Source organism: Erpetoichthys calabaricus, chromosome 2, assembly GCF_900747795.2.
Source record: "Erpetoichthys calabaricus chromosome 2, fErpCal1.3, whole genome shotgun sequence".
Taxonomy (NCBI): Eukaryota; Metazoa; Chordata; class Cladistia; order Polypteriformes; family Polypteridae; genus Erpetoichthys; species Erpetoichthys calabaricus.
In genome coordinates this window covers 66,332,596-66,357,001 of record NC_041395.2, presented here as the reverse complement: position 1 = coordinate 66,357,001, position 24,406 = coordinate 66,332,596, and the positions used below count along the sequence as shown (strand labels likewise).

General features: G+C 37.4%; 1 protein-coding gene and 1 long non-coding RNA gene across 2 annotated transcripts in view; one reads left to right on the top strand and one right to left on the bottom strand.

The window, feature by feature from the left end:
- Nucleotides 1-24,406, bottom strand: part of elp4 (elongator acetyltransferase complex subunit 4) — a 367,688-nt gene that overhangs the window by 326,590 nt on the left and 16,692 nt on the right. Inside the window, exon 3 of the mRNA XM_028793869.2 lies at nt 472-593. Coding sequence (XP_028649702.1) covers nt 472-593 — 122 coding nt within the window. The remainder of the gene's footprint in view (nt 1-471; nt 594-24,406) is intronic.
- Nucleotides 1-24,406, top strand: part of LOC127526710 (uncharacterized) — a 42,054-nt gene that overhangs the window by 13,621 nt on the left and 4,027 nt on the right. The gene's annotated exons all lie outside the window — the stretch shown is intronic.

The window sequence follows — 24,406 nt, the reverse complement described above, 5'->3', positions numbered from 1 at the left end:
GAAATTAGAGTAAAAATCTTAAATGCATAACAATTTTCCTCTCTTTCTGCTTTCACTGTCAAGATGGCTTTGTGTAGTCTTAGATGTCTAAGGAGACCAATTTATGCAGTACAGACCCAGAATCCAACGAGTAAGCAGAATATACTATAGGAAATTCTATTGATTCAAATACAAATACTGTCATAAGGAATGCAAACAGTTTTAAAAGCATTTTTTTATCTAGAAGAAGAATGTGTCTGTTATAGGTTCTAGCTCATGTGATACTGATCTGGATTAAGCAGGTTTGAGAGAATATGCAGTAGGCAGAAAATCCTAAGAATTACTTTTAATATAAGTTATTTTCCATAAACATTGTTAATTCTAGCAGGGCAAGTTTTTAATAGCAAAGATAAATATCTGAGATTTCAATAAAGTAGACTGGTAAGAGGCAAGAGGGAAAACTAAAACAATACAACAAAATTTATTTCATACCTGTAAGATGTCATCTGGGTGCTCCCCAGCAGAGGCAATTAAAAATGAATGACTACAAACAATGCCTTCTGCCAAGAAATACTTCAGTAACATATGAGAATAACTGTCAAATACATCTTCCTCTGCAATAAACAAACACATAAATAAATAAGTAAATTAATAAACAAAGAGACAGAAAAATTGACATTAACTACATTTTCAGTGATTTCACAAAATTTTGTTATACATAAGTAGACAGAATTAATCAAAAACTATCCAGTACTTTGGTAAAAAAGAAAAAAACTGACAGATGTCTGTTAATCTTGAAAAAACAGGTAAAATAATAATAATAATAATACATTTTATTTATTTGTAGGCGCCTTTCTAAACATTCAAGGGCACCAAACAATTGATAAAACACAGATTATAAACAAAACTAAAACACAAAAATTTAAATCAGACAGAGCAATCGTAATCAAAGAGAAAAAGCAGTCTAAAACAAATGAGTTTTATGTTTAGATTTGAAAAGTGAAAATGATTTAATATTTCTAAGCTCAGATGGTAGTGAGTTTCAGAGCTGGGGAGAAGAGCAACTGAATGCTCTGCTTCCCATAGTGGCAAGATGGATGAAGGGGACAGTCAAGTGGATGGAAGAAGAGGATCTAAGGGTACAGGAGGGAATGGCAACATGGAGGAGATCAGACAGATATGGAGGGGCAAGGTTGCGGATAGCCTTAAAAGTTAACAGAAGAATTTTGAATTGAATGTGGAACTTAACTGGAAGCCAATGAAGCTGCTGCAAAACAGGAGTGATATGGTGAATAGAGGGGGTTCTAGTAATGATGTGGGCAGTTGAATTCTGGACCAGTTGAAGCTTATAAAGATATTTGTAAGAAAGACCAAAGAAAAGGGAACTGCAATAATCCAGTGACAAGGTTATGAACAAGGATTGCAGTGGTGTGGGGAGTGAAAGGAGGGGCGAATACGATTAATGTTACGCAAGTGGAAATATGCAGACCGGAACATGTTATTGATGTGAGACTGAAAGGATAAAGTACTATCAAGGATTCTATCAAGGATGACACCCAGACTCTTACCCTGTGGGGAAGGGGAGACAGGAATTATCAATAACAAATGAAAAATTATCAGTTTTGGATAATGTTGATTTAGTACCAATGAGGAGAAACTCAGTTTTGTCACTATTTAAGAAAATCTGAAGAAAACGAGGATTTGATTTCTGCTATGCAATCAAAAAGCGAGGAGGGTGGAAAGGAAACAGTAGGTTTGCTAGTGAGATAGAGCAGGTTGTCATCAGTTTAACAGTGGAAGCTAATGTCATATTTACTAAAGATATTTCCAAGGGGAAGGTGGTAAATAATGAAAACGAGGGGCCCCAGGACAGAGCCCTGGGGCACACCTGAAGTAACAGCAGTGGGTTGGGACGTGAAAGTTTTAAGCTGAACAAACTGAGTACGGCCTGAGAGGTAGGATCTGCACCAATCTAGTGGAGTGTGGGTAATGCCAATCAAAGATAATCTATTGAGAAGAGTAGTGTGACAAATAGTGTCAAAGGCTCAGATCAAGGAGGATAAGAATAGTAATTAAACCAGAATCAGCTGCCATAAGGAGGTCGTTAGTAATTTTTATAAGTGCTGTTTCTATACTGTGGAGGGGACGAAAACCAGACTGGAACTGTTCGTACAGATTATTTTGAGATAAATGAGAATGAAGTTGAATGGTCACTATTTTTTCAAGAATTTTGGAAATGAAGGGTAGATTAGAAATAGGACGAAAATTGCTGAAATTAGTCGGATAGGCACCAGGTTTTTTCAGTATTGGGGTTATTGCAGCAGTTTTAAAAGATGAAGGAACAGTATTAGTAGTGAGAGAAGAGTGGATTATAGCAGAAATAAGAGGGACCAGAGAGGAGAGACAGGCTTTGACCAGAACTGTAGGGAGGGGGTCCAGTTGACAGGTGGATGGCTTAGACAAGATCTGAGATTTCTGAGAAAGTAGGAAGCTGAAAAGAGGAAAATGAGTGAGATGGTGGGTGAAATTCAAATGAAGTACTGGAGGAATCTGTACCGAGAGACTGGTGAATCTTCTGGATTTTTTCATTAAAAAAGGACATAAGGCAGGGGTGGGCAAACTTTTTGGCTCAGAGGCCACACTGACTTTTAACATTTGACAGACAGGCCAGGCCGGGCCAGCACTAGATGCATACACATCAAACATAAACATAAAAAAGGTATTACAGTGCTAATATTTACATTCACTTTTAGTGGGAACAGTGTTGTTGAACACCCTTTTTTGCCAGTGCATCGAAGTCTGGTGTTAGTTTTGTTGTGTCACTCAGCTCAGGAAAATCGTCAGCTTTCTCAAGTAGCTCCAAAAATGAGATAATCTCCTGTTTGAGCTCCCACACTCGTCGACATACTTTCCCCAAATTTAACCAGCGGACATTGGAGTGGTAAAGCAAGTCCTGGTGATCAGCATCAATTTCTTCAAGAAACTTAATAAACTGACAATGCTGAAGTCCCCTCACTCGAATAAAGTTAACGAGTTTTACAACTGGCTTCACTACATAGTCAATCTGCAATACAGATTTACACAGTGCTTCCTGGTGGATTAGGCAGTGTAAGAAAATTACTTCCTGCCCAGGGTTGTCCTCCTTCACCCTCTCCTGGATTCTTTTGAGCAATCCAAAGTTTTTTCCAGTCAGATTTGGCGATCCACCTGTGGTAACATTGGCGAGCGTACTCCAAGGTAGCTTGTGCCTATTTATGACCCCGACATGCTGTCATACAAGTCCTCTCCCCGCGTTTTCCCCTTTAGGGATTCCATTGCCAAAAACTCCTCCGTTATCTCAAAATTGTCATTAATCCCTCTGATAAAAATTAAAAGCTGAGCGGTGTCTTTTATGTCATTACTTTCATCCAGTGCCAAGGAACATAATGTAAATGACTCCGCTTTTTTGTTTAACTTGCTAGCTAAGTCTTCATCAATTAGCTCAACACGGCGAATCACTGTCCTGCGTGATAAGCTAATTTTTTCAAATTTGTTCTTGCTCTCAGGACACAAGATACCTGCTGTCTCTACCATGCACTCTTTGAGAAACTCCCCTTCGGAGAAAGGCTTGCTGGTTTTTGCTAATTTGAATGCCAGCACATAACTTGCCTTCGTGCTTTATTCTTGGATGGCAGTTTGTAGGATAAAGGTGTTTTGCTGAGCCTGCAAACTAGCTGCCAACCTCTGAGCAGTAGCCGTCCGTTCTTGCGTTGACTGGTTGTTAGCGTAATTAGCATGCTTGGTGGAAAAGTGACGGCTGATGTTGTATTTCTTTAAAACCACAACGGTTTCTTGGCAAATAAGACATAAAGCCTTTGACCGGACTTCAGTGAAAAAGTATTTAGTTGTCCATTCCTTATTAAACACTCGGCACTCACTGTTGACTTTTCTTTTCTTTGGCCCACTCATTGTTGCAGATGGGTTCAGAGCAGTAGCAGAGTAATAACAGAGAGTAACCCGGGCTCCGCAAAATCAAGTCAATGTATCACTGCGCCTAATGCGCCACCTGGTGGAACGTCAGGCATTACAGGACAAGGTCAAATGAATGCAGTCATAATTATAATATGATTTGATTTGGGGAATTTTGTACCAATCTTCGGCGGGCCGGATTAAAAAGACCAACGGGCCGGATTTGGCCCGTGGGCCGTAGTTTGCCCCACCTCTGACATAAGGGAAATGCAAAAATCAGTTGAGTAAAGCTGAGAAGGTAAAGAATCCAGGGGTTGTGTGATATTATTAAGCAGTGAAAACAATGACTTGGTGTTGCCTTCATTGGAAGAAATAATGTGAGTATAATAGTTAGATTTAGTTTGGGCAATACAGTCCTTGTAATAAAGTATATGGTTTTTTGTACATCTCTTTGTGAACAAAGAGTCCAGTTTTTTTACAACCTTTCAAGTTGCCGGCCATTGGCTTTCAAATGCCGAAGTTCAGGCATGAACCAGGGAGCAGAAAAGGAGAAAGAAACAGATCTAGTTTTTAATGGAGTGAGAGAGTTAAGAATACCATTAAGTCCAGTGTTGTAGTGTGAGACCAGTTCTTCAGGAGTGGATAAATTATGAATACAAAATTAAAAATGCACTTACTGGGGCAAAATCATACAGTTACAAACAAATAAAAAAGTGGTTACTGTGTCAGAACAGAAGGCAAATATATCTTTTCCTCCATCAAGTCCAAAGACACCTTACAGCAATAAACAGGATGAGAGTGTGCAGCAGTGCTTATGTACTTGATATACTCACTTTCCAGGGTACCTGTCAATAGAATAATTTAAAAATATTTGCAGCTTTCCCTGTGTAGGTGCTCTTTCAGCACCTTTCCTCTGTATTTGAGTGTCTGAACCACACTGGTGCTCCCTCTCTCAAGCATGTTCCCATAAAGCCTACTTCTCAGACTCATTATTTTCATTAATATTTGTCATTATTTTCTAGTATACACACTGAGCAGCAAGTCAAGGCTTTTTACCTGAGAGCAAGAGACAATTGGAATATTAGCATTTACATTAAAAAAGTGGAATAATAGACAGAAAAAACTGAATTAGAGAAGTTGTCCTGTACAATTAGACAAACAGCAGGAAAAGCGACTTTAATTAATTCAGACCTTTTTAGTTTGTTCTTTAAAATGGGATACGGTATGTCTTAGTTTGGACCAAGAGCTTATGTTAAGTACAGCAGATTACATTTTTAATTGGAAAAAGAAAATAAGTCTAAACAAAAGAATGTCATGATGGACCATATCAAAAGAAGCAGTGAGGTCTGAAAAGATCATTAGTGTTAAAAAATCACAATTTGCTGCGATTAGGAGATCATTAGCAACCCTGATGAGTGCTGTCTCTATACTGTGATTGGCCCTAAAACCAGACTGAAATTCCTCAAACAGGTCATTAGAGGCAAGATAATCTTGTAAATGGTCCACATGAGCACATTTGAGTATTTTACTAAGAAAAGGAAGGTTTAGAATAGGTCTATAGTTGTTAGAATCCTCAGGGTCAAGTCCAGGTTTTTTGAGGACAGGTGCAACAATAGCTGTCGTAAGGCTGGAAGGGACCAAGCAAGTAAAAAGAGATATGTTGATGATACTGGTGATAAAAGTAAGAAGAAAAGGCAAAGCAGCCGTAACCAAAAAAGAAGGTATGGGGTCAAGCAGGGCCGGATTTATATGAAAAGAGGCCCTAGGCTATTCCACTTATGAGGCCCTTTCACCTTCCATTTTTAAGTTTGTAAATTACATGAGAGATAATAAAATTTTGCTAACAATTTGAATGTAGGCCCCTCTTGATCTTGAGGCCCTAGGCTGAAGCCTAGTTAGCCTATAGGAAAATCCGGCCCTGGGGTCAAGAATACAGGTAGTTGGCCTAGCAGTCATGTCAGGCTTATGGACTGCAGGATCACCCAACAATGGGAAGCTGGAGAAAAACAGCTGGTAGATAAGATAGGGGATGGACACAGTTTTGACTGACCATGTGGACCTTTTTGAAACTCAGAATAAATCAGATCAATCTTATCTATAGAAAAGGACAGAAATTTCTAACAAAGTTCAGATGAGGCATCTAAATGGAAAGTTATTTATAGGCTTAAGTAGCTTATCTACAGTAAGAAAAAGCATTTGGGTACTATGCTGACCACATAAAATGCTATTAGTATAGTAAGCAGTCTTAGCTCTCTATAGCAACTACTTGCAGAAGGCAACATTTTCCTTATAGGCGGTTGCACGGGCAAATAAACTTGTTTTTCTACTAGGGCATTCAAGCTTTCACCCACAAGCTTTCATGTGATGCAGCTCAGGAGAAAAATAAGGAGCAAACTTCTTAAATGTCACAATGTGAGTTTTAAGTGGAGCAAGATGATCCAGAAAGTATACAGTCATAATGATGAACTAAGGTAGCAGGCGATAAAGAAACACCAGCAGGAGGAGGACACTGCTTCAATGAACCCTCAAGAGCAGTGGCACTGATATTTTTCACTTTCCAAAATGTGATATTATGAGGTGACTGACCAAATATATGCATATCAAACAAAATAGCCTTATGATCAGAGATAGTTAATTATTGCTGGAAAAGATCTTGCATGGCTTAAAATCGTACCTTAAGGACAGTCAGAAGTTTGTTACTGTTGGTAGGTTTAGGTCTGACCCACCGTACTTGTTCCAGGGTGTCCCTCATGGATCAGTTCTTGGCCCTCTGCTTTTTATCATTTATATGCTTCCTCTCTGTGCATTATTAGATGGCATAGTCTACGGTTTCATTTTTATGCTGACGATACACAGATTTATACACATCGGGCTTATGCAAACATCCTCCTGCTTGTTAGTTGTCTGAAAACTTTTTCAGGCTAAGTAGTGATAAGATTGGGGCTTCAATTATTGCATTTCCAGGCACTTTAAAGAAAACAGACAAATTCCTCAGTAAAAATACCTGGCTTTATTATCTGCACAGGTTAAAAATCTTTGTGTTATTCTTGATTCTACACTCTCCTTTAATCCTAATATTAAATATACTACCAAGGTTTCTTTTTTCCACCTTAAGCAAATTTCAAGGCTACGTTCACTGCTCTCTGATAATGCAACTGAGATGCTTATTTGTACTTTTATCACCTTGTGATTTGATTATTGCAATACAGTGCTGTTTGGTATCCCTGCTCAGAGTCCAAACAAATTACAATATGTACAAAATTCAGAAGCAAGAGTGGTTGCCCACTTGAAACCCTGGGAGCATATTACTCCTGTACTTTTAAAATAGGGTGCAGTGGTGGCTCTGAAGCTAGGGACCTGCACTGGTGGTTGCAGGTTCGAATCCAATAAACACCAGAAGTGACTCTACTCTGTTGGACCCTTGAGCAAGACCCTTAACCCACAATTGTTGCGTCCTGGGTATGTGCAAGTGATACAGTATACGTTTGGCAAGAAACAAGTATTGCATTATTAAAATGGAAATCCATATTTATAATTACATCTTAAGGATTAAGAACGTCTAGCTGGTACACCGAAGAAAAAGAAAAACAAAACACCTACAGTATATAAATAAAGTAAATATATATTTTAACAGCAAAAAAAAATCTGCAGTGCAATTACTGATTAAAAATGATTTAAAACCTATAAAGCAGTGTTAAATTTCTAAAATCAGTTAATTGATTGTGTGTGTATATAAATTTATGTAGATATTTTTGTTAGAGAAATTTTTTTTTTTTAATTATTAGGGGGCTCTTCCCCCTGCTCGCTTTGCTCACCAACCCCCAGGGGTGGGTGCTGGGCACCTGCTCTCTCTTGGCTGAGCCGCTCGAAGGGTGTTGGGGCGCTCCTCTGTTACAGAAAGCAATTGTATTTAAAGAGATGTATATAGAAAAGCATGCTGGACGTGGGAGGAAGACTGTTTGGTGCTCATTTATTATGGACAGAACACCAACTACTTGAGTATTTCACTATAATTGTCTATTTTAAATACAAATGAATAATAAAAAGTAAAAAAGTAAAAGAAGTTAGCACCTTGTGAAAAAAAATATTATGAATTACTTTATTCTTTAACATTCATTCTATAAATGTTGATTTTTTGCATTTCTGCTTGTATATTGTTTGGGATATTTTTCTCTTTCTCGTTTAACACTAGAATTACCAGAGCCTACAAAAAAACTTGTAGATCCGTCCTACCTTAAATCGCTTCACACTTCTCCATCAGCGTCTTTTGTCCTGTAAATGTGTTGATAAGCAGCAAGCAGCCTACTATCACATCCCCCACCGCCGCACAGTTTTCTCAGCTCAAATCTGTTTACCTGCATGTCAGTTGCTTGGAGTTGTATAGAGTGAGAAGTCAAGCAAAATGACACCTTTTAGAAATACTATATCGTTATTTGGAACACATGCATTTCGTGTGTGTTCCGTGTCTACAACGATCTATGTAAACACATCATTAAACCGAAACGTTTTTCATGTTTTAGTAATAATTGACAAAATGTAGACATGAAGTTTATAATGTGAGAAGCCTAAAGTCCAAATATCAAAGAAACACTTTCACAACAGGTACAAATATAACAGAACAAATGCACTGTCAGTCTGTAACAGCCGGTGTAAATGTGCGATACTTGTAAAGGTTAGCTTTGTTTTTTTTTTTTATTCAGTTTCATTCTCTGTCGCGTTCACGATTCCACCATAAAGACGCGCTATAGCTCGCATGTTATTTATTTGGATCACATAAAGACGTGCTATAGCTCACATGTTATTTATTTCGCCTACGCTACACCTTCCAGATCTAAACACTAACGTGGTGTATGTGCCCAAAAAAAAGTCTAACTGCATTCTCGTACCATTGCTCGTGTACTAAAGTGTCAGCAGGTATTTTTCGTGACATTACATGTGTAATTTGTGAGCATGCCTTTGACGATCAAACAGAGGAAGCTCTGCAGTTCACTTCTGACTTTATGCTGTAGATCTGGCTCTTACATACAAATGGCGGTGCATATGCCCAAAACATTAACATTTATATGTTACTTACATAAAAGCCAGAGCTACTGTTATTTACCTTGAGTTATTTACTTACATGATGAGGGTTCTACATCGAATCAAGAATGTACATTTGCCATCGCTGTACTTTGTATATGTACATGGGAAGCTCTGCACTTGAGATTTTAAATAAAGGTAAATAGGTAAATCGAATGTTATTTACCTTGAGTTATTTACTTACATGACAACGGTTCTACATCGGATTTGGCTTTTATGTAAGTAACATATAAATGTTAATGTTTTGGGCATATGCACCGTCCTTTGTATGTAAGAGCCAGATCTACAGCGTAAAGTCATGAGTGCAGAGCTTCCCATGTACATATACAAAGTGCAGCGATGGCAAAAGTTCATTCTTGATCCAATGTAGAATCGTCGGCATGAGTTGAGTGTACCTCTGTTATAGCGCGTCTACGTGAAAACAGCAGTGTCAAATGTATGTTGGGGGGGCATGGGGAGCTGGGAACGTGAACGCGGCTGACAGAATAACAGAATAGAAAAAAACAAAGCTAACCTTTACAAGTATCATAAATTACACCGGCCGTTACAGACTGGAATCAAATGTACAGTATGTTTTTATTCTAAAATAGTAAGAATACGAGCAGCTCAGTTCTCAAAACGGACTCACCCAGGATCGAACCCGCGAAGCTTTGATTACAAGTCAGCAGCTGATACCGTTGTGCCACCGAATCTCTCATTCCAATTGCGTGTCAATGTCGCAGGTAAACGCGGGTTGTTTTTCTGCAGTTATATTTTTGAATAAAAGCGCATTTGTTCTGTTATATTTGTACCTTTTGTGAAAGTGTTTCTTTGATATTTGGAATTCAGGCTTCACACATTATATACTTCATGTCTACATTTTGTCAATTATTACTAAAACATGAAAAACGTTTCTGTTTTAACGATGTGTTTACATAGATCGTTGTAGACACGGAACACACATGATATGCATGTGTTCCAAATAACGATATAGTATTTCTAAAAGGTGTCATTTTGCTTGACTTCTCACTCTATACAACTCTAAGCTACTGACATGCAGGTAAACAGATTTGAGCTGAGAAAACTGTGCGCTGGTGGGGGATGTGATAGCAGACTGCTTGCTGTTTGCTGCTTCTCGACACATTTACAGGACAAAAGACACTGATGGAGAAGTGTGAAGCGATTTAAGGTGGGACGGATCTACGAGTTTTTTCGTAGGCTCTGGTAATTCTAGTGTTAAGGGAAAGTTAGCAACGAGAGTGCTGAGAGAGGATGTGCACAGTAGGAGAAACGACTAGGCAAGCAGTGTAGAGGGGAGTTGTCAAGGCTAAATATTGCTGACATGATGGAAAATGTTTTTAATATAATAGAGAGAAACTTTATGTCAGATAAGTGCATTGCTTAAAAAAATTCAATAATATGACAGCTTGTAATTATGATATGCATTTTATTTTCTTTTATGCTATATGTTATATATTCTTATCTAAAATGTCTCATGAAAATTGTGTAATCCTCATGGAATGTCAGGCTCTTTTTAAATTTTCTCTTAAGGCCAATAGCACACTGCTCTACAATGCAATGATTGTTTGGGATTTTAAGTGTCTCATGTTTAAAAGGCAAATTAATGCAATAGTATCCATCTACTAACTTTGCTGACTCTGAGACTATGTGCATGAGCTTAATGTCCTCCTGTGACATTTCCTCTTTATCTTCACAGCTACATTCTGGAAAGTCTACATTGTATTGCTAGAGTAGCATTTCTTCTATTTCCATTATTGACTCACAATTGTCTGTATAACTTTGCAGTCTTTCATTGTCTGTCCCCTTTGTTAGGTCATTAACAATCCATCCAAGAGCCATCTTGACAGTGTAAGGACCCTCACCTCTGCTGTGTATGACTTGCCATGGCTCCATCGCTTTAGGGACATTTGTACCTTTTAACAAGCCCACTTCTGCCTTTACAGTTAGGTCCATAAATATTTGGACAGATACAACTTTTTTCTAATTTTGGTTCTGTACATTACCACAATGAATTTGAAATGAAACAACTCAGATGCAGTTGAAGTGCAGACTTTCAGCTTTAATTCAGTGGGGTGAACAAAACGATTGCATAAAAATGTGAGGCAACTAAAGCATTTTTTTAACACAATCCCTTCATTTCAGGGGCTCAAAAGTAATTGGACAAGTTAAATAACTGGAAATAAAATGTTCATTTCTAATACTTGGTTGAAAACCGTTTGCTGGCAATGACAGCCTGAAGTCTTGAACTCATGGACATAACCAGATGCTGGGTTTCCTCCTTTTTAATGCTCTGCCAGGCCTTTACTGCAGCAGCTTTCAGTTGCTGTTTGTTTGTGGGCCTTTCTGTCTAAAGTTTAGTTTTCAACAAGTGAAATGCATGCTCAATTGGGTTAAGATCAGGTGACTGACTTGGCCATTCAAGAATTTTCCACTTCTTTGCTTTAATAAACTCCTGGGTTGCTTTGGCTGTATGTTTTGGGTCATTGTCCATCTGTATCATGAAACGCCGCCCAATCAATTTGACTGCATTTAGCTGGATTTGAGCAGACAGTATGTCTCTGAACACCTCAGAATTAATTCGGCTGCTTCTGTCCTGTGTCACATCATCAATAAACACTAGTGTCCCAGTGCCACTGGCAGCCATGTACGCCCAAGCCATCACACTGCCTCCACCGTGTTTTACAGATGATGTGGTATGCTTTGGATAATGAGCTGTTCCACGCCTTCTCCATACTTTTTTCTTGCCATCGTTCTGGTAGAGGTTGATCTTGGTTTCATCTGTCCAAAGAATGTTTTTCCAGAACTGTGCTGGCTTTTTTAGATGTTCTTTAGAAAAGTCCAATCTAGCCTTTCTATTCTTGAGGCTTATGAGTGGCTTGCACCTTGCAGTGCACCCTCTGTATTTACTTTCATGCAGTCTTCTCTTTATGGTAGACTTGGATATCGATACGCCTACCCCCTGGAGAGTGTTGTTCACTTGGTTGGCTGTTGTGAAGGGGTTTCTCTTCACCATGGAAATGATTCTGCGATCATCCAGCACTGTTCTCTTCCATGGACGTCGAGGTCTTTTTGCGTTGCTGAGTTCACCAGTGCTTGCTTTCTTTCTCAGGATGTACCAAACTGTAGATTTTGCCACTCGTAATATTGTAGCAATTTCTCGGATGGGTTTTTTCTGTTTTCGCAGCTTAAGGATGGCTTCTTTCACCTGCATGGAGAGCTCCTTTGACTGCATGTTGTCTGTTCACAGCAAAATCTTCCACATGCAAGCACCACACCTCAAATCAACTCCAGGCCTTTTATCTGCTTAATTGATAATGACATAACGACGGACTTGCCCACACCTGCCCATGAAATAGCCTTTGAGTCAATTGTCCAATTACTTTTGAGCTCCTGAAATGAAGGGATTGTGTTAAAAAAAATGCTTTAGTTGCCTCACATTTTTATGCAATCGTTTTGTTCACCCCACTGAATTAAAGCTGAAAGTCTGCACTTCAACTGCATCTGAGTTATTTCATTTAAAATTCATTGTGGTAATATACAGAACCATAATTAGGAAAAAGTTGTCTCTGTTCAAATATTTATGGACCTAAGTGTATCTGTGGTAGCTGCACATCCTTGAGGTAAGACCATCTGGTGATATCCTCTTGCATTGGGATGTTCTCCTGTTTCACTGGTATAAAGTTCAGTGCGTAAACCTCTGGCAATTTGATAAATATGTTTTATTCTTCCCCACAAACAAACAAACAGAACAATTTACTAGTTTCTGTTTGTTTGCTTTGTTCCTTTCTACAGTGCTGATGTGGACTTGAGCTTTTCTTCCAGGAAGATTTAATTGCTTCTGCAAGCTTTCTGTGCAGAACGTAGCTGTACTGCCAGAATCTATTTGAGCATACATTTCTACACACCTTTCACTCATTTTTGATTTAACTTTAACTGGGACCACAGCTATGACACACTCTTTACTGGCCCTGGTAGCAGTGCATGTTTGTAATGGTTCTGACTTAGTGTGCTCTTTTTTTACTGGATGTTGCTTTATTGTCGGCACCCATTACTTTATTCATATGTAAAATGACTGGGTGTGACTGAGAACATACTTGACATTTAATTTTTTCTACATAGTCTTTACTAAGATGTCCTTGCTTAAGGCACTTAAAGTATAAACCTTTACATTTCAAAAAGTCAATTCTATTTTCATACTTTAGTCTATGGAACATACTGCATTCAACAAGTGAGTGACTTTTATTGCAAAATAGAAAGGGCTTACTGAACGCACAAACATCCGTGTCTGTCTTTTCAAATGAGTTATCTGGAATCCCCTTTTCAGTAGCAACAGCAAAGTCTGTAGCAAAACTGCTTTTTCTCTGGCAGATAAGGAGAAAGGAAAATTTCTGGGGAAATTTCCCTTTATCAGTCTTTTCCCTTTCTTTCTTGAAAATATGGCTTTGAAAGGATGCAAGGCTATTGTAGGCTGTTGTTCCAGAAAGTCAACTAGGTCAGCGAGACGTGCACCTCTATTTTCTTAACTTTTGATTTTCCAAGCCATACATTGCCAACGTCCACGCAGTTCTTGGGAAACTTTGAGGTTACAAACACAAGTAATATTAGCGTATGTGTGTTTACAAAAAATAGTTGCAAAAATGGCTACGAAGAAATGCAAGTCCCTGTCTGAACAGAAAACCTTTTTATTTCAGCCTCGTGTACAGAGGAAATCAGAAACTCAGTGAGAGTAAAGTGGTGTATCCCGCAACATGTCAACTGCAACTGAAAGGCATATCGCTTTCTGAGTCAAAAGATAGGAGCAGGGTGGAACAACATAAGTTACAGACTGGATGGCTCTCTGATTTCAACTAGCTTTTATACAATCTGGAGGAAGAAGTGATACTGTTCAAGTACTGCTGCAGCAAGCCTAGTTTAGTTGGCAAAACTGATTTTGTGGCAAGATTACACAATTTCAAACAGGAAAATCTAACAGCACACTCCCAAAGGCAAATGACGTGCAGCGGCCTATGAACAAATGTGCCAAAGAATCTGTGGTGGTAAAAGGTTTCCAGACACAAAATACTGTAGATGAATGATGATGCAAAAATATATGAAGTTTCAGTTAAAATAAACTCAGCATATTACATAGAAAAGGAAGAACTGAATTTCACACAAATGAAATGACTTGTGATGCTGCAAAAGGAAAAGAGTCTGGACATTTCCCCAACATATGACAACTGCAGACTTACAAAAAAAAGTCATGATGTTGTAACAGATTCTTCTGTGGTGGAATATTGTGGTGGTCAGATGTTTACAGATGCTTTGCCAATCTTTCTTAGAAACTGAAAAAAATAACATAACTTAAATTACAGATTTAATTTTGAAGTGTTGGGTTAATGTGATTCTGAATACATAAGCCAAATTGCAAGTTAATTTATTGAAAAATATTTTGTGTTTGTATGTGTGTGTTCATTGTACATCCTGAGCCAGAAGTGTAACTAAGTGTTTTAAAATAAATAAAAATAAACATAAATAAATGTATTTTATACATGTTGTATAAAAACCTATACAAATAGTTTAATTTTTAAAATAAATTTCAGAAAATTTTATACAAATCTGTTTATTTGGTTCTATTTTATTCACTTTGTATTTAATTTAAAATTAAATTTTGTTCATAATCCAACTAATCGATAAATCAACAAAATAATCTACAGACTAATCCATCCTCCATTATCCAACCCGCTATATCCTAACTACAGTGTCACGGGGGTCTGCCGGAGCCCTTCCCAGCCAACACAGGGTGCAAGGCAGGAAACAAACCCTGGGCAGGGCACCAGCCCACCGCAGGGTGCGCGCATGCGCGCGCGCACACACACACACACACACACACACACACACACACACACACAGACAATTTAGAATCACCAATGCACCTAACCTGCATGTCTTTGGACTATGGGAGGAAACCGGAGTACCCTGATGAAACCCACGCAGACACGGGGAGAACATGCAAACTCCACGCAGGGAGGACCCGGGAAGCAAACCTGGGTCTCCTAACTCTACAGACTAATCGATTATCAAAATAATTATTAGTTGCTGCTCTAGTGTCCAGTTTTCATAATCGTAAATGTAATCATAGCACTTTAATACACACATATTAAAACAAGGGCACCTTGCAAGAATGAAGCTGCTTTTGTTAGCCATAAGCAGTTACATTTGATTAACATACAAGACATCTGCGACGGCAAGATGAGGCAGACAATCGTCAGGACTTTTCTTGCATAACACGGGAAAAAAAACCACCTCTAATTACAGAAGCCATTTGCTGATTGAAATCAGAAAATCACCATTACACACACACTCTGCCATTGACTATCAATCCACTTCATCACCAGAGTTTGGACATTTTTTTTCTGTTATTTTAGTTATGGTGTGGTTGGAGCTCATGACATTTACTGCAGCAGTAACTTGTTGCCATTCAACATATTTATGTTAGACGCTGACTCTCACGTTTAGGCAACCAGGTTCTTTGTGTGCCTTTAATTTAGGGAGAAGAATTTCTATCTTATACTAATGGATGAGTCATGTAGGATCTTCCTCTACTAGCCAATGAAGTTCTGCAGCATAGTGATTGCACAAGTATGTTGATTAGCATGGTTCATATATGGTTGTTTCAGAGAAGAACCGGGCAGGGCATGATGTATATTCGCGAACACACATTTAGAATATAATTTTAATGTATAAAGGGTAAACTGCACAGATATCTGAGTTTGCCAGGTTTTACAAATCTGATTTTTTTTTGTGGCACACACATTTTCCTGTCTTTAGGCATACACATTTTTTCATGTTCAAAATCATGCAATGTGTTATAAATGAGGCCTCAGAAATCAAATTTATACCCACTGGATTTGCAGTTTTTCACTGCAGATTACTAATCTGCAGTACAGTTTGGTAACATATTGGTACAGCAAGCTCAGGCAGGTTCTTCTGCACAAATTGCAGTAAATGCATTTTAATAAAACAAAAATACCATAGCTGAGTTGCTTTAGCATATTTTCAAAACTCTGCGAAGTTTTACTTCCCAGCATACTTCATTTGATTGTTCTTTGAAAATATAGTAGTTCTGAAGAAAAAGGAGTCATTCTAAATCAAATGAAAAGCTCAAATAAAGTCTTAATATCATCCTAAGCTAAATCTCCATTGTATTATGCTTTGTTTTTTTTATGACAACCTAATTTATAATTTACATAATGGAAAACAAAAACCCAATACCATCGGCAAAACTGTACATTTTTTGTTGATTCACATGGATCCTTCAGTTCAAGTCCTCCTACTGTATCTGTGGTCTTTTGGGGTTTTTTTTATCATCTTCTTTTAAAACTGTACATCCTAGCAGGTTCAGTACAATTTTCTAAAGCACCATGCAAAGAGAGAATGATGCTTCTGTGATTGCTGTGGACATTCTTTATTTTACTGGACTGAATTTTCTGAACAAGGTGTATCAAAATGAATTTCTTTTGTATGTAAACGGGAGCTGATGGGGGTGATATGTGAAATGATAAAAAATTGGAATCAATATCTTAAACAGTAATTGAACAAAAAGTCTTGGGCTGAGGGCCTTTTGACCTAGTCAAAGGGAGGGGAAGAAGATTTCCTGACTACACCTAAGTGCAACGAATATTTTTGTACTTAGATAAACAAGTCTAAATCGCCTTGATGAGTACTATCTGTGTGCGTTTGGGTGGATGGAAAATATGTTATGCAAACCAGCTGATGCTAAGAAAATGTATATATATATATATATATATATATATATATACATATATATATATATATATATATATATTTGCAAGTATTAGAGTTCTTTGTGTTAACCATATGAATGCATTAAGATTGTTAAGGTATGTGATGTGGGAAAGTTAAAAGATTATTAAGCATTAGAGCCTAGGTGTAGAAAATAACCGTAAGATAAATAAAAGACATAAACGAAGGGTGGGTCAGCTCCACTCCACCAGTAAGGAAGGGCTGCTTGTGAAGCTGCAAATATAAGATAAGCTTTGCGATAATCGTGTACGTGACCGAAAGAATATAAAAACCTGCTGAAAAAGAGGAACAGGGCTGTGACGTGATACTGTTAGTGACAAGCTGACAGGCTCTGCACAGACTTTCTGCTCACCAAGAATAAAGAAATTGCTTTTTTACTCTACATCTGCTGTCTGCCTGCTGTTTGCCTCGAACCTTCGTCCACAGATATAACAACTGAGACAGCAAGTCTGAAATACTTCACGACTAGAAATTGCATAATCTGATATAAGCATAAAGGCATTTTTTCAAAAAGGCCCCCTTTTAATCTTTGCTGTCTACTAATTCACTCTGGTTGTTTTGCAATGCAGCTTCTACCCCAGCCTCTTAAGCATTATACCTAATTAAAGTGTCTGAGGAGTAATTTTTCTTATGTATTTCTTCGTGTATGTATACAAAATAAAAAACTTTAAAAAAAATTAATTTACATGTATTGCTTTCATATAACTTATTTTTTATAAACCAAATTTATTTTGCCATGACTTATATTTTATTGCTTCCAAATAAATCTTTTATGAACAAAAATGTTTAATGCAGTTGTACCCTTGGTCAGGTGTGGTGGTGTTGCAATTTCATTAAGATGGGAAGGAGAGGTGGGAAAAGGGCATCATTTGGGTTTATGTCACTGTATGTACTGATTGCTTCTTGTTGTGTCATACCATTTTCCTTTCAATTTTATTAATAAAAAATTGATCACAAAAAATATTTTGTATAAAGTTAATTATTCATTTGGAAGCAAGATGGCATATTGGGCATCACTGTAGACTCCCTTCTCCTGAGTTTTTAATTCACATCTCAGGCTATACATGTTCTATGTAGGGTTTCCCCCAGAGTCTGCACAGCTGTTTTTACAGGTTCGTTAGCTTTTTTCCTCACATCCTACAGATGTACTGTATGTTATATGTTGATTCTGGGTGCCTCAGCTTGGGGGCTCCTTCTGACCCTGAACTAGACAAGTGGTTTAGAAAATAGATGGACAGATGTCACATTATTTACAAATTATTTATGAAAAATATTACACTGTAATTATACTGTCAGATTTAAACCATCGACTACTCTATTTTATAACACAGACTGCTTAATTATGTGGTTTTAAATATTATTTAATAAACATACCAGAAACTGCACACTTACATGAACATTATGCACAAAGAGTAGTGTGGTGAAAATCAAAATTAAAAATACAAAAATTAGTTTTACTTTCATTTATATTTTCTCATTTTCATTTTGCTCTCGCATTCAGACTTTTTTTTAAATTTTATTTTAGTTTTAATCAACAAAATTATAATTTTCTTGTTCATGATATGTTTTGTATTAGGAATGTTTCATATCAGGAATTATCAGGAGCAACACTGAGTGATATCAATATTGCATACTGTATGTGTCCACACTGTTTCAACTAAAAGTATTACTACAATCTAGTTTCTTTGAAAACATTTCCATGCATTTGACTCATTCAATTGCTAATTTTTCAATGAGAAGCTGAGTACTACTGTTGCTGAATAGTGGTAAAAATGGTTAGCTTGTGTTTAAAAAGTTAGGGTTTGACCCTAGCATGAGGGAACTGTATTTTTCTTAAAATCAGTATTATATAGAAATAAGCATTTTACATAAATATAACAGCGAATATCATGAGGACTACATTGGTTTTTGGCCTTAAAGTGAAACAGTATTTAGTACAAACAAAATCAACAATAACAAAGTCAATACAATTTAAAGGCCAATGAAACAGAATTATAACATTTCTAATATGAAGAAGCAAAATATGATTAGTAACAACAACTAATAATTTCAAACTGAATGCATTTTGAAATTTTGCTTTGTGCAGGTAATTTATCACTGTTTCCAAAGTCTTCTCTCCCTTAATAAAACATTTTTTTGGCAGTATGGGAGTTTCACAAACACTCACACTTTCATGAGCACCAACTTATAGAACACTGGTGGGAAAGAGGGCACAAATGACAACATAAACAACAATCCTACAAAAACAATAATAATAATCCCTATACTGGAGTAGCATAGGAGGCACAGTTCAATTTTAATTTTTTTTAATTGATCAAATCTCTGCATTATCTTTCTGAAATTGTCAAAGTGCTGTTTTGCATTAAACACCTTCACATCTTGCCCTCACCACATCTGGCACTTTTCTCATGACCTCGGACTCTTTATTGGATTAAGCACTGGAATGGCAGGTTTAACATCAGAATCCCTGAAACATACGAAAAAAGTCGTAATGCTGGGCCATCTTAAATTCCTTTGCACCGCCTCATCAGCATCTTTGTTTTGCAAATGTGTCGATAAGCCTGCTATCTCATTCCCGCACCGACTCAGCTGAAGTCAATCACAAAGTTCTCCCAGCTCAAGTCTGTTTATCTAGGTGTGAGATGCCTTAAATTGTACAGGGTAAATAATATATTGTTATTTGAAATACACACATTTCATGTGCGTTCCATGTCTACAACGATCTGGGTAAATGTAGAATGAAAGGAAATGCAAGGCAAGAAATGTTAAAACACAAAACTAAAACAAAAACTTTTTTCATGTTATAGTAATAATGACAAAATGCTGACGTGAAGTGTATAATGTGTGAAGACTGAAGTCCAAAAATCAAATAAACACTTTCAGAAAAGGTATAACTAGTGCACATTTATTCAAGAATATAACCAAAAAAAAAGAAACCATTTAATTTACATGTTGCTGTCAATGAGTTAAAAACCCAAACCCAAATATCTATCGATACAACGAACAAATGCAGGAAATATAAACCATCTATACCATCGGTGGTAATGGGGAATGTAAACTCGTTGGTCAACAAGACGAACAAGCTACAAGCACTATGTAGTTAAAAACCATCGGGTCTATTATGAGTGCAGTTTATTGGTTTCTGACGAAAACATGGCTAACCGACAACCTGCTCCTGATACAAGCATGGACATTCCAGGGTTCACAACTGTAAGAGCCGACAGGGATACTAAACGTTGTGGCAAATGCAAAGTGGGGGGCTTGCACTGTTTATTAACATCATATGGAGTAACCTTTAACAGTTAAGGAAACAATCTGGTGTCGGGACACTGCACTGGTAACGGTGGGTGTAAATTCTTACTACATGCCAGGGAGTTTTGTCACGCAATTGTAGGTGTTATTTACATTCGTCCATTGATGGACACAGGGACGGCATGTGACATCATACTCAAAACCATCGTGAGACTGCAGACGCAACACCCAGAGCTTTTCAGTGCCATTTCTGGCAACTTCAATCAGACTATCCTCGACTGGACCCTGATTTCTTTCTAACATTATGTTGATTGTCCCACCAGAAAGAACAGGACAATTGACCTTTTTATGTGAATGTGAGGGAGGCTTACCTAGCCACTCCCCTCCCCCCACTGGGTAAATCTGACCATAATCTTGTTTACACACACCCTCAATACAAGCCTCTAGTTCAAAGACAACTACAAACTGCTTCAGGATATGGTCTCATAAAGCTGAAAATGCTCTTAGAGACTGTTTTGAGTCTACTGACTGGAGTGTTCTGTAGGAACCATATGGAGAGGATATTGAGAAGATTACAAACTAGGTGACTGACTATCTGAACTTCTGTTTGGACACTGTTGTTCCTGTTAAAACTGTACGCTGCTTTACTAATAATAAGCCCTGGGTTACCAATGATGTTAAAGACTTTCTTAACAAGGAGAAGACAGCATTCAAAAAGAAGGACCAGGTGGAGATTAGGAGTGTACAGAAGGATCTTAAGGTTAAACAAAGAGAGGCTACGGAGTTCTGCAGGAAGAAGGTACAGCATAAGCTGCAGCAAAAGAATATCGGGGAGGTATAGGTTGTTATAAAGACCACCACAGGTTATAAGCAAATGAACAGCTGTACAACGGAAGACCATGTGGAGTACCTCAAAGAAGAAAAAACAAACAAATGGAAGAGACAAGTAAGCTGTTCTCAAGAAAAGGTAAATAACTCCCCCCCCCCCCCCTCGGGTTCTGCTATCCATAAGGTGTTCCAAGTAAAGATTTTGTTAACTACAGGGTTTTAACTTCAGGCTTTTAAACTTTACAATAAATGTAAAGAAAATCTGCTGCTCATTGCAAACTGGAAATTGGCTGCAGTGTGTGCTGCTGGATCACCTCTGTTGAGCTCACTCACTTATATCTAACATGTTGTCACTTCATTAATGAATCAAATGAAATACAAAAAAGGGACTAAATTAGATTAGATTAGATTCAACTTTATTGTCATTGTACAGATACAATGAAACGCAGTTTAACATCAAACCAGAATGTGCAAAGAGTAGAGTAAGGTGCAATAGAGAGTGCGTCCAAATATTATATTAAAGTGCAATAGACAGTAAGGTAATACGGCAGTATGGTAATCTATATAATATTTGAATTTACAGGTAGTAGTATATACAAGGAAGAGTATATACATAAGAATAATGATAAATAATTACAGATACATGAAATGAATAAATATAGATATGAAATATTTTTATGTACAGAATAGATATATGTAAACAGGCAAAAACAGAGTATAGTCAGAAGTTATTGATATTTACAAAGCTCAACTATAGAGTAGTAAGGGTTAAGAATTCAGAAAAGTGATGGTGTTATGAAAGAAACTGTTTCTGTGCCGAAATGGTGCAGGACCAAAGGCTCTTGTAGAGGCTCCCTGATGGAAGGAGGGTATACAGTTCATGGTTGGTGCCGATGATGTGCTGGGCAGTTTTCACTACCTGTTGCAGTGTCTTCCTGTCAGCTAAGGAGCTCCTGCCACACCACACTGTAATGCAGTTAGCCAATATACTCTTGACAGTGCAGTGGTAAAAGTTCAACAGAATCTTAGAAGATAGTCATGCTTTCGTTAGTCTCTGCAAGAAAGTAAAGTCACTGTTGCACTTTTTTAACCAGACTGGAAGTGTTAATTGTCCAAGAAAGGTCCTCAGAGATGTGAACACCCAGGAATTTCAAGCTGGAAACACATTCCACCTCAGTGTCATTTATATGGATGGGAGTGTGTCTGCTGCCTAGTTTTCTGGTAATTCACAATGAGCTCTTTGTTCTTCTGGGTGCTGAGGGCAAGATTGTTGCCTGGTGTTGGACCTCCTCTCTGCAGATTGATTTGTTGTTTTTACTGATCAGTCCTATTACTGTGGTGTCATCTGTGAACTTTATGATAGATTTCGAACCATATAAAAGGACATAGTCATGGGTGAAGAGGGAGTAGAGGAGTGAGCAGAGTACACAGTCCTGGGAATGCCAGTATTCAGGATCAGGTTGTGTGGTTGTTTAACCTGACAGACTGGGGTCTGTTGGTTAGAAAGACAAGTGTCCAATTACAAAGAGAGGTGCTGATGTAGAGGTTGCAGAGTTTAATTACCAGATTGGAGGGATGATAGTGTTAAACGCAGAGCTAAAATCAACAAATAACATCTTGACACAGGAGTTGTTACTATCCAGGTGTGTCAGGGTGGAGTGAGGAGCCGAAGATTTGCATGACTGCATCGGGGAAAAATACATGAAAATAGCAACAATATTACTACTAATTCACAAAAACAGGGGAAATGCAGAGTGTTGCACTGCATACATGCTGTCACCATGTTAATGTGTTAATGAACAGATTGAAATACAGAAAGGGATCATCTCTATTCAATAAATCAGCCTAGTGCTCTGAAGCCAAGGTGCAAAAAGATTAGGAGCTTGGGATCTTCTCACAAAACAACAACAAAAACAACAATTTATTTTTTGTACCATTTATTGCTTAATCTTGTAATGTGTCATTGAATGGCATGAAATGTACAATTAAATAAAATGCATTATTATTACTGTTTACAATTTCTACAAAAGAAATTTAAATTGAATATTCTCTGTGAAGATGTAAGCCTGAAAAGCACACATCACATTCACATGCTACTGAATAATAACAGTTTAAAACCAATAAATGTCTAAATGGTGTTCAACTTAAATTCCAAAAATGACGAAAAAAAATGCTAGTGAGCCTTGACAGGGGTATAAACAGAAGTGTTTTACTGGTAACACACCATTTAAACCTACACTGCTCCACCAGATGTATTTTCAAGCTAGTGCAATCATGTTTCTGAAATGGTGCAATTACCCTCAGTGCGGTACAGGAAGGAGACCCAAAGATACTTGGCTGCATCTGTATGTAAGAGATGCCTCTTTCAGTCTCTGCTTTTAAATTAAGGCTGAAGAGTCATTACTTTAGTCTAACATATCCTGATTAGAGCTGCTGATTAACTGTGCATATTGCATCTCTATTTGATAATCCTTTGGAAAAAATATAATATAATAATTATGAATGGTAAATAACTCAGCTGTAGTCTCTTTCTCTTCTTGGTGTCCTGCTGTGGCACCTGGTGCTACTGGTCTACTTACAAGTTGTTTTTTTGCCCTTCCCATGGAAAGACCTTTGAGATACGAGAAACCTTGGAATCAATGGAGTAAAGATTTTGTCATCCTGTCAGATGGCCTAATACAGACTTATATTGTAAAATGCCCAGGTGGCCTACATTTTCAGGACAGTGGCTGCATGTGACGTTATCTTCTGAATTTTCCTTCTAGTTGACCGCAAAGCCAAAAGAGGTTTATTTTCTCCAGAGATCCTGCTGTTTTTCTCTCCTCTGTGTCATCTAGCCATAGATAAACTATGTTAATGGCCAGATATGGCAAGGATATATTTAGTAAATGTTAAATCAGTTTTGAACTGCTTTTTAATATTGTGTTTAAAGAAATCTGTGCCTTAGATTCATATTTATTATGTAATAAATTTGTAAAGTTTATAAATGCATTTAGCTATGAACTTGTTTTGTGATTTATGCCTGCACTCAGTGAATAGAGCTATACAAAAAGACTGAATTAAAACAGAATTTAACTATGGTTCCTGGTAGAATCAAGTGCCACTACTTCTTTCTAATGGATAGAAGACACTACCAAACCTTTTCTTCATGTCATTACTGTTATTAGGATCTTTAATCTTGTTTTCTAACTGATTAAATAAAATTAAGTAAATAACAAAGCCCTTTAGGGAAAGGGGAAAAGACTTGTAAAATAAATTAAATAAAGACTACCTCATATACACAATGTCATAACAAAACAAACAGCCCACCGTTATCTGTTTCCACTATTACTTGATTAAATTATCCATCTTAAGATTCATAGTATGGAAGGGTGAGCATTATAGTAAAATCCTTAGGAGTCCCTAATCAATGAAAATGAACTGAAACCAAGAACTGCTTTAACACATATTCCTGCCCCAAGGACACTCAAATGTATCACCTGCTGTTCTCATTCTGTGCAACCAGAAACAAATTACG